The 13,652-nt window shown below is 36.1% G+C and overlaps 1 protein-coding gene across 1 annotated transcript in view; it reads left to right on the top strand.

Annotated features, from left to right (window-relative positions):
* The window catches only part of USH2A (usherin), a 373,434-nt gene that overhangs the window by 183,151 nt on the left and 176,631 nt on the right, over positions 1–13,652 (top strand). Inside the window, exons 32-35 of the mRNA XM_059841048.1 lie at positions 872–1,031; positions 1,518–1,689; positions 5,821–5,968; positions 12,746–12,897. Coding sequence (XP_059697031.1) covers positions 872–1,031; positions 1,518–1,689; positions 5,821–5,968; positions 12,746–12,897 — 632 coding nt within the window. The remainder of the gene's footprint in view (positions 1–871; positions 1,032–1,517; positions 1,690–5,820; positions 5,969–12,745; positions 12,898–13,652) is intronic.

Genomic DNA, 13,652 nt, shown 5'->3' on the forward strand with positions numbered 1-13,652 from the left:
AGTCTAAGATTTGTATTTTAATGAAAAAAGAGATCAGAAAATGCTAGAAAATTATGTCTGCATTACTTTCGTGCTATAATTTTTCTATCAAACATTCCTTTCTTAATATAGGGAAGAATATATGAACTTTGAGAATATTTATTCCGCAAAAATGATACATTTTATTTACCAATTTCTGCAGTAATTGAAATTCAAGACAGCTTCAAAATTAATAACCATTAAGCAGTTGTTTTGCTATAGCATTAGATGGGTTATTTTACTGAAATATATTTTATGAGTGTTTGGTGTTTGTGCAGCTGAAGACAAACAGGCAAAGAGAGAATGGATTAGTATGAGTAGTGGCAACTGTGAGCTTCCTTTGTGTTCATGCTTGTAGGGAAATCTGCATGGAGTGAATTGTTGTATGTATCGATACTTATCATTCTTGTTTCATACAACACATTTAAAAATATATATAATGCAGCTGTTTTAATGAACCTGTACTTGTTTTTCCATTAATTTAATTTGATTTGATTTAATAATCTCAAATATGTTCATTTGCCACTGTGGCAAATTGATGTAGTATGTAGCACCTGAAAAATCTAATTTTTTTTTTTTTTTTGGTTGCTTGGTGTACATTCTGGTGTAAATGGAGTACAGTGGGGTTATCTCAGCCAAAGCACACCCCACAGATCTATGGGTAGTCAAAATTTGCTGTTGTCTACTACTAAAGAACCAGTACGTATTCATTCCTCTGGGGCAAACCTGAAGCATTTAGGAGATGCAGGTCCCCTTTCTTCTTGATTTTCTAAATTCGCTAGTGTCTGAAAGCTATAGGAAAACAATTTAAAATGAATACACCATGTAAATTCCTATTCTTTTTTTGCCCTAGATTTGGCAGTTTTCACAGCGCACCAGTTCCTGCTCACTGCGTGCACGCTCGCTGGCTGTACAAACAGTTCCCAGGTCACCTTGTTTACAGCACAGCTGCCACCATCTCACGTAGATGCCCCGGTCCTGACAGTTTTGGATTCTAGAACAATACATGTACAGTAAGTAAGGATTTCTTCTTTCCTGACAACACAATAGTGCATCAGTTTATTCAAGAATTCCAGTGAGTTCAATCAGGGGAAGGGTTTGTGACATAAAATTAAATTTATTATGATTAAATGCATAGAAGTGATTAGTTTAGTGGTTCTGTGAACCTTCTGATTATCACTTGCCAACTTAATTTCCATTTTGTCTTTACGCAATCAGTATAACCTACATATGGGCATAGCCTCTGCAAACTTCAGTGGAGGAAATGTTCTGGTGATATGCCCCTTTTGTAGCCCCTGCTTTGTGTGTAATCATTTATCTGCTGAGTACAAATACTGCATTAGAGGTATGGCTTAGATTTATTTTTATGATTGCACAACTGGGTTTTCAAATTCTCAAAATATACCCCAAGAAGTCCTCTAAACAAAGCTTTCCATTTTTCAGCGTGGTCTGAATCTTTATTTGGTGTGGTCTTAATCATATTTTGCTTTTATTTGCAGATGGAAAGAACCAGTAGAAGTAAATGGAATCCTAGATCGCTATATAATTTATGTGGCCACCAATGAGCAGAATTTTACAAAGTGGAATGTAATCTATAACAGCACAGAACTTTTTCTGGATTTTACTATTCCACAGCTTTTCCCGGGTACTGAATACCTCATAAAACTAGCTGTAAGTTTTAAAGATGTGTAGTAGAGGTGTAAAATGGTGAAAATGATTCTGACTTTGTTAGCATCTTAATATTTAATGGTTCTTGTGTCCACTTTGTTTAACCTCTTCTTTTTGAAGGAAGGGTGGGTGAGCCATCCTGAACAAAAGTAGGTTTTTTTTGTTTCAAAATAGATTCACAAAAATGTGTATGTAATTTAAATACAGGTTTTCTTCAAGGATAAGTTGGATAACTAATAAAGAATTGAGCAGAAATATATGAAATGCTTTTAAAATGTTTCCTTGGACCCAACCTACCAGAAAACATTGAAGGTTTTTAAAAGTGTCAACCTTTCTTATTTTGTACCATGGTAATTTGTTCTTTCATCCTTTCCTTCTGTATGTAGAAGGAAATAACAGAGAAGAAGAGTTCAGTGCAGAGCAGTAGTTTGTGTATTCAAAACAGTTTAAAAGACATTAGTGTTTTCATTGAATTTCTTTATCATTGGTTTTATTTTGTGATGAAATAGAACAGCTTCTTCACTAACAAACCTGAAAATATGTGGATAAAAGGAGAGGATTGTCCCTTGTTTTCAGCACATTGTTCATTTTATAACAATACTTATATAAGGATATTTGCTTTGATAAATGCCATAGAAAAATATTCTGCTCTTGATTATGAATAAATTTACATTTATGTAGACTGGATATGCATTCATTTTTTCTTAACATGCTCTTGAATGTTCTAAATATTATACCACAAAAAATTAATCTACCTTCAGGTAATGATAAGGATCTGACTTGAACCTGAAAAAAACAAGGATATTCAGTCTAATTAAAGCTTAGATTCGTGTTGAAATTAATTCATTTGTGCCTAGATATTTTGGCATAGTAAATTGCTTAGCATATATAATAGCACCGTGTCCAAAAGTAAGACAGTACTTCAACAAGCATTTTATGCCTTGATTTTTATTTATTCTTTACAAAAGAATTTGTGCTGTCCTTCACTGTGCCACAGCTTTTCTCTGTTCCTGCCCAGCTTCTGTGCTTTGGGGCACAAGGAGAGAGCATCGGGAAGAATTAACAGCTACAATCTGGAGAGCACCTGGGGCTGCTTCTTTTGGTGGCTCTGCCATGGGATATGGGAGGAGGTGTTGTGTGGATCTTGGCTTTGCTTCATCAGATTTTCTAGAAGTTACCAAATAAATTTTCAGAAACCCTTTGCTCTCTATATTTTATTTCTCATTTCTTTGTAAAATTTTTATCCCTCTTAATATTTGCATTTAATCAGAAAGTAGGAAAAGATAATTTCTTCTAGTGACAAAGATAACCAGATTTACCTGGATAAAATGCAGTGGTCTGTGATAGGTGAGTTAGAAGATCTAAATGTCCTTGAAGCTTGGAAAATGATAAAAGTGCATGAAAAGCTGAGTATCTTTGAGGTGTGATAGCTTTTTAAAAACATTTGGGTCCATCATATGTAGAACTAGTTAGACTGGTTTGAGAGGAATGTGCTATTACAGGTTTACAAGTTATGAAGGTTAAACATGGCCAAATGTTACTTGTCTATGAAAGGAAAAAACTCCAAATATAAAAAAACCCCAGCAAAAGCCAAATCCACAAAAAATTCAAATCAAGCATACACACCTGGAAAAAAAAAAGTAAATATTTAGTGTTTTGTATATTATCGAACTAAATTTCAGTAAAACTTAAGAATAAAAATACCCCAAGACAACCATCCACAGTAGAAGATGTAACTAAATTTTTTTTTTTTTTTTTTTTTTTTTTTTTTTTTTTTTTTTTTTTTTTTTGTTAGAGTGAAATATTTCTATCAGCTGGAACTTTTCTCTTTTCCTTGTTTCACAGTTAATAGTAAGTTTGGTTTGTATCCATTCAAAAATTGGTTTTGGTTTCTGTGTTGAGTTTTCAAAAATTACAGCTTGAACACCAGAAGCAGGAGCCTCATGAGCAGAACTTTCAGCACCTCACCTTTAACTTTCTGTATGAAAGGTTAATGTTACTACATTGAAGAGAGTTAGAAAATGTTTATTTTTGCATGCTGTTGACCAATTTTCAGAATTGATTGCTGCCATTTAATATACAGCAATTTTATTCATAAATGAGTACAACAGGTTTTCTAAGCAAGTCTAATACTTCTTTCCTAAAGTCAGCCAAGAAGACCTAGGATCATATCTCATGGATTAGTGCAAAGGAACGTGTTTTTGTTCTGTTCATGCTCTAAACTGGGTGAGTGTGAGCCAGACCAGTCTGAAAGCAAATGGAAGGTTGAAAGGTTGCCTGTAGTAGCCAGGGTGTCGCTCTTCTTTGTATGACTGAAGCACTTATGTGATTGAACTGTTAGCCAGTATCTCCTCAGGATGCTGCAGTGTGGCTAAGCTGGCTCAGGTCCTCGGTGGAGTGTTGCTATGTGGTGTCATTGGATGTGGTTTGCATTTGTCCTTTGGCTGTCCAGTTCCTTTGGTATTTTCACCTGAAATCTGTTTCTCAGAGTGGCAAAATGGGAACTCAGTCTGGGGGGAAGTTTTCATGGCTTTGAGCATCACTGGATGTCATAGCCAGATGTCCTGTCCATTTGGATACACTAGTCTAAAATCCCCCTACCTAAAATGCAGATGAGCTCTCATTTTGCTGATTTTCATTAGAAGAACCAGAAACTTTGTGTCCCAGCAAATTTCAGAGATACAAAAATTGAGCTGTGTGAAATTCAGGAAATAAATTAATGGACAGGCTGCTGTTACCAAGCCCTTAAATGAAACACTCTCCACTGCTGGAGTAGGCCTGGTGGAAATTCATTAGCTAGTCAGTAAGGAGTAAATGAGAGAGAGGCCTTCCAGAACTGCTCCTTTTGGCCTATGAAGCCAGTGGAAGTGGAATCATTCAAAGATTACTCTGCTTCTCTGGGAAGGATAATTTTCTTAAATATTTTATTTAGCAAAATGCTAATAGTTACTTGAGCATCCATCTGAACTGATGCTGGTTTTGGGGTTTTTTAATAAACATTTTTATGTTTAGAATGAATGCCATTTTTTGCATGTTCCCAAAACTGAGATTGCATTCTTTCATCTTCACTTGGTAGTTCAGACTGAGCATGGAGTCATTCCTTAGTTGTATTGGGAATGTAATTTCCAGTGATATCAAAATAATCTTTATGTATAAAAGAGCCTCTTATTTACAAACAATACTTATTTTTACCCTTGGGGTCAGTATACAGTTTTGGAGGACACAGGGAATATGTTTGCTCTCTGATTTGAAAAACAATGGGAAAGGGGAAACTGAAGCTAATCCTTTCAAATAAAATATAATAGATTGAGACAAACATTTTATTCCTGGAGATCTGGAGAGCAAGATTCTTTATTTGCTGATGATCCATTTGTCCACGTAAATACATGGACAACTTGGAAAAACACAGATAATCCCATAAATTTTATGTAAGTGTATGTCCAAATGTAAATATTTGTTGAATTCAGGCCTTTATTAATTTTATTATTAAACAAAACCCTAAAAATAAACAACAACTTAACACAAAAATCTTTCAATCCAGTACCAATGTATACATATATATATTTGTATGTTTTTTAATGTCTGTAATTTTGTCATCAGCATTAGTGCAAATAATTTGCAAAGCATCACATGAACCATAGCTGTGTACATGTAAAATTTTAAAAGCCTTGTTATATGAAGTGATATGCACTTTTGCCTGCACATTGTATTATTTCATATCCCAAACAAAATACAAAAATTGTGTGGTTAACATTTTGTTCTCTGGCAACTGAAATATAAATTATTTTACTTTATTTTCCATAAACATGTAATAATAACAACTAAGACATACTGGTTTATATTAGGGTGGTTTTTCACTATTATAATTGCACATGCTCTGGGTACTGTTGTGAAGTACAGAAAAAAGTTTTAGCTATAGTATGCCTAAAAACTAAGTAGCATGAGTTATTATACATCCTCTTGTTAGTTAAGAAAAGAGGTAAACAAATCTATGCTAAGAAAAAGGTCTTACCTGAAAATCACAGGCTTACTAAATTTAGATGTGGAAGAATAATGAGACTTGGGCAAAAAAAATTGCTAAAATTATTGGTACTACCTTGAAAGGTGTTTATTTGTTCTGATTAATATTTTAAGGCTTGCACTGGAGGTGGGTGTTCTATAAGCGAAGCCAGCGTGGCTATAACAGATGAGAGTACACCAGAAGGGGTTCCTGCTCCAAAAGCCCAGTCATACGCATCCGACTCCTTTAACATCTCCTGGACTAAGCCTGAGTATCCGAATGGTAAGTGAACTCTTTTAGCCTCAAGTTAAAAAGATGATTAGTAAAGGTAAATTAATATTCTAAATGGCAGCTTATATGTGGTGCTTAATTTTTAATGATCATTTTAGCACATAAAATACCTGAGATAGTATCATTGTCTGCAGCTGGGAGATTGTGGTTTTCAGCCCAACGTGCCGTTTCAGTGGCTCAAAAGTGCTCCCTTTTGATAGTTCTTGTGTACTGCATCTCATTGTTCAATGTTTTCCAGGACAACTGAGCTGTGGAATAGGCATTCTTGAAGCATATCGGTCTAGGATGTTAATTTCACCCTCCAATAAAACATTATTTTCTTTTACATTAATTGATATGTAATAATAATTAGATTTGTGTTCTGCATACTCATCATATAGTTGTGCTTTTCTATGGCTGTGAAAGTTAAACAATATGCTGTCTTTTGTTTAAAAATGTTTTCCATTTTAAAATGTCCATGTGTAAAACTTCTAGACAAATGTTACTTTTCTAGTAGGGTTGCACGGTATCATTTACTTTGGAATTTGCTCTGATTTTAGCAGTTTAAATCCCTGCTACATGCATGATAATAAAATCAGAGTGATGCTTTGTAGGAATCACTAAATTTGAAGTAACAGAAATGTTTTTCTTTATTGGCTCATGATATTATTTCAATATATAGAATTATTTCTCCCAGTGGTTTCACAAAAATTTCATTTTTTCCTGCAAGTTTTTTTTCCCACGTTTGGTTGTGATAAAGCACATCCTACTTGTTCAACTTCACTAAAGATATTTTAAATGATTCCCCCAGACATGGTGATTGTATTCTGTAAGGTCTTACATTAAATTTAGAAAGAAATAAGAATATGTCACCTGTTAAATAATATATTTGATAATTTATGGTTCTTTGGAAGTCATTGTGGAAGATTTTGCTTCCTAGCCCCTTAGAAACTTTCTAACTCTGTTTTTAAAATCTCAACAGCATGTGTGGCAAAGGCAATGAGGCAGGAGAAAGGGGAAGGCTAAGGGATGGGAGGGGAGGAAATGGTGAGGACGGTCGTGTATGTGGCTTAGTGTTAAAGTCTGAATAATTTTCCCTGAAATAGGCATTTTTTTATAGTTACTTTCAGGACCTGTTCTTGTTACCCTTGCATTGTGGAAAAAAATCCAAACCATTTAGAGAGTGGTTTAACTAATCAAGGAAATATAAATATATATGTCCATATACATATTTATACATGCATATCAACAGCACCTGATAAAGATCTAGAGTTTAAGAAATAAAGTTTTACAATTTTCCTTTAAAACAACTAAAAGCCTGGATGCATGACTAAATTTGGGTGTTGTAGCTTGTTAATACAGCATTTACTATGTACAGCTTGTCTCTCCTTTTAACTACAATAAACAACTTGCTAGGGAACCACTGAGGGTGTTGGGGCACCCTCAGCAAGTTTGCAGATGTTTCCAAATTGGGTGGGAGTGCAGGGCAGGAAGGCTCTGCTGAGGAACTTCGGCTGGATCAGTGGGCTGAGGCCAATGGTGTGAGGTTCAACAAAGCCCAATCTGGGTGCTGCCCTTGGGTCGCAACAACACCAGGCAGTGCCACAGGCTGGAAAGCTGCTGCAGGGAAAAGCACCTGGGGGTACTGGTCAACAGTGGCTGAAGTGCAAGAGCCAGTGTGTGCCCAGGTGGCCAAGAAAGCCAGTGGCATCCTGGCTTGGATCATCACTGGTGTGGCCAGCAGGACCAGGGTGGTGATTGTTCTCCTATACTCAGCACTGGTGAGGCCACACCTCCAATCCTGTCTTTAGTTCCAGACCTCTCACTATAAAAGAAGACATTGAGGTGCTAGACGGAGTCCAGAGAAGGGTAACGGGGCTGGGAAAGATGCTGGAGCGCAAGGTGTTTAGCTGGAGAAAAGGAGGCTGGGGGAGATCTTATTCCTCTCTTCAACTGCCTGAAAGGAGAGTGCAGCCAGGTGGGGTCAGTCTCTTCTCCCAAGGAACAAGCAATAGGACAAGAGGAAATGGCCTCAAGTTGTGCCACAGAGGTTCAGATTGTGTATAAGGAAAAATTCCTTCTTGAAAAGGGTTCCCAAGCATGGGAACAGGCTGCCCTGGCAAGCAGTTGAGTCACCATCCCTGAAGGTATTTAGAAGATGCAAAGATGTGGCACCTGGGGACATGGTTTAGTGGTGGATTTAGCACTGTTGGGTTAGCAGTTGGACTCAATGATCTTTAAGGTCCTTTCCAACCTAAATGATTCTGTGATTTATCTAATAACGTATTTTCTCATTCTCCAATTTTCTATTTCCATCCTTTCTCCATTTTCTTGAAAACACTTTTTAAAAAACCCAACAGCAAATAATTTCTAAAAGTTTTGACTGAGCAAGTGCTTAATCAGGAAGGTTCACATTGTTCAGTGACTTTGTTTTGCTCATTCTCAGCGCATCTTTTGGGCTGCCTTTTGGCCATATCATTTATAATGGCTTTGTCAGTGTTTTAAAACTGTGTAAGAGGCTGAAAAATATCATAGTTGAGAAGAATAAAATTTGAGAAAGACCAGCAGAAAGTACTTAGGTACTTTCCCTAAAACTTTCTTTCTACAGCATTCTACTGGTGCATTCTTGATTTTTCAGTTTTTTTGGTTTTTTTTTTCCAAAAGCTTAGAAACCGTTTCCTGCTTTGAGCTGAGTCGGATCAAACTTGGTCTCTTTCAGGGCTGCTAAGCAGTGCTTTTCAAAAATACTGAGCTTGGCTTTGTTTCAGGTGGAAACCTCAGAATTGCAAAGATTGGGGTATCGTAGATTGTCATCTCCTTTTAGGTCTCTGGGGCCATTCCTTTCTTTCCTGCCTCCTTTTGTTTGCTACTGCTTGACAGATGCTACTGTTTATTTCCATGGGCTGAGGAGGCTTAGCAGCTTCTAATGGGTGTGTGGGCTGGCTGGGGCCTGAACAACACAGACTTGCTATGCTCTCGTGATGTATTTGGGGTCCAGCTGCTTGCCGTGAATCAGAAAAAAATTAAGGAGAATTAAAATGTTACCCTGGAGGTCAGAGGTGGTGAAAAGGATTAAAAGCTACGTGGTTTCTTCATGAAGATGGCACAATGAGGGGAAAGAAGCTTTGGGGTACAGGAGCACCTAGGCCTGTGTTGTCCAGATGTAGATATCGAACTTCAGGGCTGCAGTTTTTTTATTGAATTTAAGGCTTGTTTACATTATATAGAGGGAAAAAATATTTAGTAGAAAAATGGGAAATGATGCACCTAGTTCTTTATGAAAAGTTGCTTCAGAAATATAGTTAATGTATCAAGTTGAAAAAAGACTTTTGGAAAATGATATGTTGAATATATTTGAAATACTGACATTTTATTTTGTCTTGTTTTCAATCCAGCAATAAAATGGTTGATGGGACATGGCCCATATTCTGCCACTCTACACACACATATCACATATGTATGTAGATAATAGGTAGTAAAGGCAATATTGACCATTTAGATGAGGGCAATGTATGGAGAGGCAGGTGAAATCATGTGTCATCAGACATTCTGCTTTGACCTTTCATTATTCTAGTGACCTTAATAAACAATGATCTCTTCTTCAGAGCACATCCATTATAATCTTGCCATATAGTTTGAGATCTGCTCTTTTAAAATCCTTGAAAATTTTCCACTGAAAATTTTTCTTAGCTGGTCAATTCTCAAAAACTTCATTTTGTGTTCATGTCATAGATAAAACCAAGTCTAAATCAGGACTGTATCTTCCAAAGCCATGTGGAATTTTAATGGAAAATATTAGATATAGTAAAAACTGATTTATAAAATTATTCAGTGACCTAAGCCAGTACTTGTTCTTGCAAATCCTTGTGCTTATGAGAGACGACTGGTGTTTGTAGTCAGTGAAATTGATGTAGGTAAAAGTATGTTTGCTTAAGATTTGACCTGTAGATTGCACCTTAAGAGTAAAGTGCTTGTAGTACTTTGGATTCAAAACCTTTTGAGAGTCTTGAATATCATTGACACATTATATAGTCTCACCCAGAGAGGGGAAAGGAGCAAGAAGATTTTATAACTTTCTTCAGTTAAAGTTTAATTTGTATTCTTGTATTTCTTTTCAATGGAGAAACATAATTGTGCTATAGAGATTTTGTCTTCAGTGAAATCAAGATTTGACCTAGCTGCCTAGACTTCAAAACTATGAAGAAACTGCATCTTTTCATAGTGACCACATGTTGCTCAGGAAGCCTTGGAAATCACAGAAATGTCCAGTAGTTTTAAATATTTTATGCATGGTAAACTTCAGCAAGTATCTAGCAAGTCTCAAGAAGTTCGTTAACTTTGGGCCAAATTTAAACTTTTTCTCTGTATGTTTTGAAAGCTAAGCTGGTGAAATAGGGAGGCAGAGTTACTTATCCCTGGTGAAAATACTTCCTGCCTAATTTAGAAAAATGGCTTCATACGTCAAAAATAGACTATTAGGTCCTTTTCTTCTGAAATGTACTTTTTTTTCTTTCTTTTCATACTGTGGTTTTCTCCATCAGTGTCCTACAAGGCAAAGGCAGAAGTAAAGTAAAGAGGTAATGGATCAGAGTTTTGGAGACGATTGTTCTCTGACTGTACTGGGAGAACTAACAAAAGCTCTCAGAGCTGAGCAGCAAGCTGCTCCTCCAGTGGGGATGCTGCACAGTTCTGTGGCTTTAGGAACTGTCTAAAACATTAATGCCAAGTGACCTGACTACAATTCATGCTGTTACCATAAGTATCAAATGAATTAATAATGATTTATCAGGCACTGATCTGGGCTCTCTGGTGACCAGTGACAGAACCCAAGGGAACAGCATAAAGGTGTCTGAGGAGATTTAGGATGGAGATCGGGAAAAGGTTCCTCGCCCAGAAGGTGTTTGGGCACTGGAACAGGCTCCCCAGAGAAGTGGTGGCAGCACCAGCCTGACAGAGTTCAGGAAGTGTTTGGACACTGCTCTCAGGCACATGGTGTGATTCTTGGGATTGTCCTGTATGTCCCTTCCAGGACAGGTAGTTTTAAGATTCTATTCTATGATACTTTAAAGGAGTTAGTGCTGCAGGTATAGTAGATGCTAAGAGTTATCTCAGTGTTTGGCATTTTTTCCCTGTGAAACACATCCTTAATGCCAGAATTCACATTTTTCCTCTGAGATAAACAAAATATTTTAAAGTATGTACCCATATATATATATATATGTGTGTGTGTGTGTTTATTTATTGTGGGAAAAATATCAACCATTCATGTTATTGCTTCACAAGCAACTAGACACAGAACCACAAGGGATTTTTGCTTTAGAAAGTCTGTCAAATGTGGTAAGATTGATAGTGTGAGATTTTCCAGGACCTCTTCCCGCATATCTCTGAGTTGAGTTTAGCCTCTCCCTTTTCTAGAAGAGAAAGGAATTGAGGAGTGTGTGAATCACTTCACCATACTCAGATCTTTAGCATATAAATCTTTTGAAGTAGAACTCTTCAAAGCTCAGCTGAAACAGTTGTGTGTTTTGTTTATGATGCAGTTCTCCATTTTGTGGAGGGGAAAATATTTTTTTCAGTTTCACATCGAATCTTCCTCAATGTAATTTCAAAAAAATCAATTTTTAAGGGAAGGAATGATTAACTGAGCTATAGTTTTACAATAGAATTTGTTTTTATAATGAATGGATTAGAAGGCATCCTCTGAACTAAAATCGCGTCAAATGAATCCTATAACTTTGCATTTATTTGGCTTAAGATTTCTCATTGAAATAACTTTTAAAAAGAGAGATTATTCAAAAGTGAGAAAGATGGCAGAATAGCCCTGAGAAAAAGTACTGCTTTGCAAGCTCAGTTTCTAAAGTCTAAGCAAATCTGTAAAACTAAGTTTTTATTTCATTAAAGTCAAAACACTCTACAGAATTTGTTATCCTACCATGTACCTTTGGAAGAACAAAGTTGTAGAATTCCTTATAAATGCAATAAGCAATCACTTGCAATTTTAGTTAGTATTAGTCAGTTATACAAGAAGGACCATTCTTTCCTCTGTCTAAAAATCTCACTAATGTTTGAGTTTCCAAATATGTTTTCTTTCTGTAGGTTGAATAGGCAAAGAGTTGTTTACTTCAGGAATTTTTCTACAGCATATTGAGAAGGAAACAGTAATCATTATACTTTTGTGATTTCATAAAGAAAAGTGGGTAAAATTTTCCAGCCACCACTCCTACCCCAAATTAATGAAGTATGTAGTTTGTTGGCAAAGCAGTGAAAATTTGAAGTAATTGTCATGAAGAATGAGTATGAAAAAGGTGTTTTGTGTGACAAAATTATTTGTTACTGATTCATTGTAGTTATAGCACTGCACTGAGTTGTCCTTCCACATTTTGATTATTTTTGGGGATTTTATTTCTAAGTCTGAAGCTGTTAAGATGTGAGATGTTTTTTTTGTATTGTTTGAAAAGCCATATGCAGAGTAGATGTAAACCAGAATTGCCTCAATTTCCCTCATTCCAAGGTGGTGTTGGCTGCCACTCAGGAACAAGTTTGTTAAGGGCTAATCTTTGGAATAGTGTAATTGTTTAAAGAGATGCAGTGCACTTGTGAGGTTTGCAATAGTTAAAGATGGGAGAATATGTTTCTTATGAGTTTTATCTGGCCAGTCATGCTAAACAGTATCTGCTCAATTGTAAACAGTTTGAAATACTACTACTACTGCCTTGGTGTCTGTAGCATTAGTTTTCTTCTAAATTCTGTAGCTTTTTGGTTACTGAGTGCTCTCACATTGTTTTACAGGTATTATTACTAGCTATGGATTGTACATGGATGGTGTTCTGCTGCAAAATTCATCACAGTTAAGTTGTTATGCTTATGGGCTTGCTCCTTGGAGTCTGCATTCCTTCAGAGTCCAGGCATGTACTGCAAAAGGTTGTGCTTTAGGTCCGCTGGTGAGTACCTTAATTTACATTCTGGGAATGTAATAAATGTCAGATGACAGTGAATATCAGAGTAAATGGTGATGATTCACTCTGGGCAGTACTAACCCATCTGGCAAAATGTGACATTTAAAAAAAATCCTGTTTAAGAGCTGCTAAAGATTCAATAGGTCATTGTTAGGCACCATTCCAAAGTGGAACATAGGTACTGTAAAGGAAGACATAAACAGAGGCTGGAACACACATTATTGAAATTAAATGGAGTTAATATGTTTGAAAGGTGCAGGTGTGCTTTAACCAGATTTACAAGGATGTATATAAAGAAAGAGTTACTGTTCCTGTAATGAGCAAATTTCTAGCTGCTGGACGGAAAGGACTAAAGTTAATTTGAGAATTGCAGAAGCCAGAAGTGGCAACAGGAGCAAGGAAAATAATGGTAATTCATAAATCTTTTGAATGCAAGTATGTGATCAAAATATTATACTTGGCAGATTTTAGCAGTCTTGTGTAACATCCCATTTTTTCAGAATTTGAGAATACAGGAATATTAAATTTGACAAAATTGTGAAAAACAGATCTCCTGAGGCTTTTTTATTTTGTTTCATTTTTTTTGACATATAGCTGAACTGATACATCTAGTATGATTTCATAGTATAGCTGATGAATAACTAGAATCATACCTACTGTGCTTGGTTTTGTTTTCAAGCATAACTGAGAAAGAGGCCTGTGCTTGTTCTGGGATTTAACTTTTTGTTTAATTCAGCTTT

Source organism: Haemorhous mexicanus, chromosome 3 (genome assembly GCF_027477595.1).
Source record: "Haemorhous mexicanus isolate bHaeMex1 chromosome 3, bHaeMex1.pri, whole genome shotgun sequence".
In the NCBI taxonomy this organism is placed as follows: domain Eukaryota; kingdom Metazoa; phylum Chordata; class Aves; order Passeriformes; family Fringillidae; genus Haemorhous; species Haemorhous mexicanus.